The sequence below is a fragment of the Nanorana parkeri genome, unplaced genomic scaffold (genome assembly GCF_000935625.1).
Source record: "Nanorana parkeri isolate BGI_ZX_2015 unplaced genomic scaffold, ASM93562v1 scaffold454, whole genome shotgun sequence".
Lineage (NCBI taxonomy): Eukaryota > Metazoa > Chordata > Amphibia > Anura > Dicroglossidae > Nanorana > Nanorana parkeri.
The window spans coordinates 324,858-331,059 of record NW_017306722.1 but is presented as its reverse complement, the minus strand read 5'-3'; the positions used below and the strand labels follow the sequence as shown (position 1 = coordinate 331,059).

General features: G+C 39.1%; 1 protein-coding gene across 1 annotated transcript in view; it reads left to right on the top strand.

Moving 5' to 3' along the window:
* The window catches only part of PHTF2 (putative homeodomain transcription factor 2), an 88,260-nt gene that overhangs the window by 28,242 nt on the left and 53,816 nt on the right, over positions 1–6,202 (top strand). Inside the window, exon 2 of the mRNA XM_018560420.1 lies at positions 6,044–6,114. Within this exon, the coding sequence (XP_018415922.1) occupies positions 6,070–6,114 (45 nt within the window). The 5' untranslated portion in view covers positions 6,044–6,069. The remainder of the gene's footprint in view (positions 1–6,043; positions 6,115–6,202) is intronic.

Sequence of the window (6,202 nt, the reverse complement as noted above, 5' to 3'; positions counted from 1 at the left end):
TTATTTTTTTTTTTTGTCATCTTCTTCTTTTACTAGGAATTTCAATGTATTTCATGTGGGGAAAAAAAAAAAAGGAATATGGCTATGTGAAGCTAAAATATCAGCAATAAAGCATGTCTAAGCCCATCCGTTCAGTGGGTAATCTAGCAACAGACTTGATGGTTATTCTAAATGTTGTATTTAATAAGGGGTGTAAAAACTGCTTCATAGTCATGGTAAACAGCTGTAGAAAAAGCCAACACTGAAAACATTTTTAAAGATCAGGTTCAGGAACTGCTATGTAAACAAGTGTGTGTGTGTGTGTGTGTGTGTGTGTGTGTTTTCATTACACTTTTAGAACAAAATGAAAAGGGCATACACAAAAAATTTCCCTAAGGGGAGCAAAAGTGAAAAAATAGGGAGGGAGTGATGCAAGTTATCTATCGCACTGTCCTCCTCAAATAAGTCAATAAAACATGCATGGCGTTAGCAGAGTATGTTAGTGTATTTAGCAAAACAAAGAATAATGTGCTACTTTTAAAGCTGAACTCCACGAAGATATATCAATTAATTTCAAAGATGCAAATTAATTCAGATCTGTAATCATTAAAGAAGAACTCTGGAACATTTTTATTAACCCTTGCATTGCTCCCACACTGCAAGACCTGTAACTGTTTTCGCCGCAAGAATTTGTCAATGCACCTCTTGGCACCTTATTTTTAATTATTCTATAGTATGAAATGAACCCCTTGTTTACACAATGGCTTTGTAAGTGTTTGTTCTGCTAGCAATGTAAATGAAAAGATGAGGTTAATCTCATGCGGCTGACTATATATTTCCCGTGTGGTTTAGTGGTTTAAGTTCTTTTAAGCTCATGTTAACTTAAAAAGCGTTTCTGAGAACTTGGTGCTGTTAGGTGTACATACTAATAGGCCACAAACCTCTTCGCCTGAACAGTCTAAAATAAAAAGGGGGGAAAATGACCCTACCCCCCCAAGTGATAGTATGTTGGTTGGTTCCATGTATTGGCAATTGACCATTAAATGCAGTGTATTACTGAAACTCACAAAAGGAGAATATTGGCCAATCATTACAAAGTTTGCCATGTCAAAGTTCAAATCTATTTTTAAAGTCTTTGAAAGGATCAGGAGAAGCGGGTCATTTTTATGAATCGGTGACAGTAAAGCCGCATAGAGGGAGAAAGAGGAAGGAAAGTAGTAGGAGGAAAAAGACTGGGTTAGATCGTGAGATCGATCGCAGGGGGGGTTGTGGGGGAAGATGTGGAAAGGAGGGCTTCTTATTCCTTCCCACCCCAGAGGGGAAGGAGAGCTGCTGTCTCAAGTCTCGTGTACAAATTCCGGTTTTTAGTTTAAAAGGGGCTTGAAAGATATATTTTCCCTCAGGAGGGGGTGGTCTAGGCTACCAGTCTGTCTGTTAGATCCTCCATGTACATAATGTAATTTACAAACTATGAGCAAGTGTAGGCGGGGGGTTCTGTTTCCAACTATTTTAAATACAAACTTTTGCTGCATTGAGATGAACCAACAGGGACTTTATATATCTTAAATGGGGATGGATGTAAACTGCAGTAGGCAAGCCACATGGTTGTTGCTAAGATTAATGTCCGTTCGCTTGGTGAAGATTCAGGTGACTTGTGACCACAATTGATTTACCTTGGTTCAGTCCCAAAATATATGCATTAGAGAGCCCTTGTTCCCCCACATCTCCAACACCGGTCACTGGAGCCAGGGAAGATATGGGACTGTACTGCTGAACATCTGTTCATAAGTATGTAATTTTGTTTTCTGGTATTTTGTTACAGATGGATGGCGTTTTTCCATTTTAACAATACAGTGAACCCTTTATTGGTTCCCCCAGCGTAGCAGTAGAGGGTATCCCGTTTTTTTTCTACATTTTACTAATTAGCAATGAGTAAGATGCGTAGTACATGAAACATTTAAGGATTTAATTACTAGATTAATCTGTTCATATCTGTGAATGAATGGGTCTCGTAGGAAGTCTCTTGGGATTCATGTATGAGTGAGTTAATGGTGACTTGTTTTTTTAAGGGACTGTCATACTTATTTTATTGCTTAGACCTGTAAAAAGCATACAACCAGAAACCTGTCGGGGCACTTGATGCATAGACTTTTTAGGTCAGTAACCCACCAAGTTGGATAGGAAGGAGCAGATGTACATGGAACCTGCATGGAATTATGGGAGCTTCCATTGCAGATTTGCTTTTCCACTGAAAATAGTATGTTCCCTGCAGACCATTCATTTGACTAAATAAAAGGAAGGGGAGCCACTCCTCGTGTGTGTGTGTGTGTGTGTGGTGTGTGTGTGTGTGTGTGTGTGTGTTTATCCACACCCATCAAACATGTTATTCTCCCTCTCTGTGCCTCTCTGAACTTTTTCTTGAAGTATGTTCTGACTGATTCTTACATTACAAAAGAGCTGAGTCACTTACCTGATTTAGTGTCACTTTCTAGATCAAATGTAATAAGTGTCAAAGAATTTATGAATTATAGGTGAAATATTTTTCATGTCATGATATTTTTATTGCCTTTTTTTTATGTGGAAGCAACGTCAGCTGTGATATTCCGTTTATGGGTTAAAAATGATTAAGCCCCTTATTGGGTGAAACATTTTATTGTGGAGAGGATCCATGACGGGATGATGTTTACCTGTGTACTACAATAAATTCTTCAACATAGTTTGCTGACTTTTTTTTTTCTTCTGTGAGTGACTATGGATGTTGGAGAACATCCACCAGAGAGAACCCCCGGTTCTCTCTGGTGCTGCTATGAAGGAGCAGTGATACTGGGTTATGTTAATTTTAGTGCCCACAAACTCAATATAATACCCCTTTTCCCATAAAAAATAAAAGATTAGGTTGTGCCGAGTAAAATAGGTACCCAACATGAGATCAAAAATTCAGTCCCTTAAATTGTCCATAGGTGACTGTTTAAAAGTCATTTTACAGTTACCTGTGAATATTGGCCCTGGAATGATTGCTCTCACTCTGGCACACTTGGCGATACCCAACATGTGTAGTGCAATTAACTTTTTCGTGCGCAGGCGCACCCGACATGTGTTTACAATGGTGGTGACAGGTATTCTTTAGGAGACATTAGCGGTCTATTAGACCCCTAGTATCACCTTTCAACTGCAAATAAGCTTTTTAAGCGCATATCATGCTGGAATAGCTTCTTTGGCTTTTTGATCCAGGGAATGACAGTCAAGGAACCTGAGGTGATGCAATTAGTGTCGCTTCTGGCTCTATTCAGCGGGGAGGAGATTGACGAGAGGATGTTCGCCGGTCTCTCTACCCATCGACACCCATGATGCCAATACCAGGCCCGCAGTAAGGGCAGTGGAGCCAGGGAAACAGGGAGGGGGTGTTTTGGGGGGCGGCACACTCCTTACTGGCCCCCAGAAATGATCTGGTGGCAGCTCAGCTGCCAGAACTGCTTCCGTTGTAAAGCCGACCCATTGGTTTTATACAGCTTAACAGTATAGCCTCCCGTAGTCTGTTTACAGGGGCCCACTGCCAGCAATAATGCCTTATGTGGCTGGCAGTGGTAAAGTTAGTCGAATTCCAGCCCCAAATGTTTTTCCATTTATATTATTTTCCAACGAACCTTTTTACCTTTTTTAAAAGTGTCTGAATCCGTTTGGGGTCTACCAGCAAACTTTGGACTGATATATAGTTGACACAGCCAGGGCTAACTCCAGTTATTCTTTACATTTTAAGGATTATGTAAAATTCTATTGTGGACTCTTACATTCTTTTGTTCTGTAGGCATAAAGGGGTGCTTGCAATTTAATGTGCAGTGTGGGTTAATGTAGGCACAAGTTGTGCCCTCTCCCAGTTGGACCCATTTCTGTACAATATATTGTCACTTCATCTGAATATCATTGTAACTATGGTAGGAGTCTAATGTTTTGTAAATACTCTGACTAGACTGCTAATTATGAGTGCATGCTGTAATTATAAATGCTATTTGTGATCTTCTGTTACAAGATGTCTAGGAGGTTTTATACTGAAAAGTACAGTCATCCATAATATTTCCACAAACCAAAATGTTTTGCTGTAATTTTGGAACTTTTTTTGTGAAAGTTTTGTATATGCTGCTTGATTTTATGATAATAAATTCTGTTTAATCACCCAAATGGTACTTCTTTTTCCATACCTCTGCCTGTTCTATAACCTTTTACTGTATATTTTTCTTTTTAAAGTACAGATACCCCACTATAGGTATATGTGTTGGCAGTTAAAGTGGCTACTCGGAGCCCATGATTAACCAAGCACCCAAGTAGGCACCAATATTTTCAAATTACCCCAGCATTATTGCCATATGTGTGATCATGGCAACGGTTGCAGTCCTGCAATGTTCACACATTTGGTAATGCTATGTGTTTACTCCGCAACTCAGTCAGCGCTGGCGGATCGGAGCGGGGAGGGCGGAATCCAGCCCCTCCCCTGTCACGGCAGAGAGCTGTGACAGGATCGAGAGGTGAGTGAATGCCGGTATGTGTTCGCTCACCTCCCGATCTACTGAGCCGACCTGTGACAGTCTCATTGTCACAGGTCTGCTAGAACTATGAGGTGTGAAAATCACTTGCCTCATAGTTCTCCTCCTTTTTAAATTCCTTGCATCATACAGTCATATGATGGAAAGCTGTAAGGGTAGTCCCAGGACTCTTTTAAGGCCGATCACCATGATGTTGGTCTCCTGTGCTTGCTGTATGAAAAAGTAGTAGACAATATGGTGGAAGAATACCGGCATGCTTTTGCGGCAAGCTGCTTTACCATGGTTTCCAGACATGCATTTTCTCACTGCTATTTTTCATCCTGCCCATCATAAACATATGTCCCAATTAGAGTATTTTCTAGGGCTGGTAATGATTAAAATTCTCGTGTTCGAAAAGAACTTTTCGAATCGAACTTTTTTTTAATCGATTAATTTTGATTAATTTATAACGCACATACAGATCCAACTACATTGGCCTATACACATACAGCACAGTAATGATGTCATAAAATGAACTAGGATCACACTAATCCAGCACGTTATTCATCTCACGTGCCCCACTCAATATGGCCGCCGCTTGAGTGGGGGCAACTCAGAATAATAACGTGCTGGATTAGTGTGATCCTACTTCATTTTATGACTTAATTGGTGTATGTATAGGCCAATGCCTTGGCTATCACTCGTGCAAAAAGTTTCAAAAATTTTTTAATCTATCAAAAAGATTAACGATTAATCGAGAAATTAATCGTTAATTTGCACAGCCCTAGTATTTTCCCCTCACCTTTTCACTATGGTGGCAACTAAAATTTTGCATCTCCTATCGCTTTCTGTCTCGGTGACAGTGGCCCCAATGAAAAAACTGTGAGAGGTCAGTGTCATTGGGGACACAGACGGCAATAAAAACACATCAGGAACTCTAACCCTTCCCCCCGTTATCCAAAGCTAAAAAGAATTCCTTTACAAAGTATTAAAAAATTCTCATTTTTAGTTCTATATATTTTTATAAATGTTCGTAATTGAGGGACAATGCACATTTTATGGGGTTTACAAAATTGTAACCGCTGTGTTTTTTTTCTTTTAGATGTAAATTTAACATCATTCTGTAATTTTTGTTTTATGTTGTTGTATCTGATTTAGTTCCTCCTTTTTTTTTTTTACCCCATATTGTGTGGATAAAACTGTGCAGCACCACTTTTTTTAGATGGGACTAAATAATTACTGAATACATGACAAAAGGCTGTTTTTACAATCTTCTTGAATACTAAAACATATATTGGTATTTATGAACACCCATTATTGTCCAGGTTTGTATCCTTAAAATTATTTGTATGTACATTCTGACGTAGACTCAGAATGAATAATTTTCAAGTTGCAGCACGCTTGGAAACACATTTGTAAAATAGTAATGAGGGAGAGTGTAATATAAGTACTTGTGCACACCCTTTAGTGTGCAGGTAACTGAGCTATTTATACATACATCATCAGAGTACGGGATCACAAACAAGCTTGTCTCTCTTTCCTTGCAGCCTAAGATGTCAAATGTCTAGAATAAATGGCGTCCAAAGTAACAGATGCAATAGTTTGGTACCAGAAAAAGGTAAGGCTATGATCAGTTTCTAACCATTTTTGTTGTAGTGTTTTTTGTGTTTTTTTTTTTTTTTTTTTGCCAACAGAGTTTTGGGTTT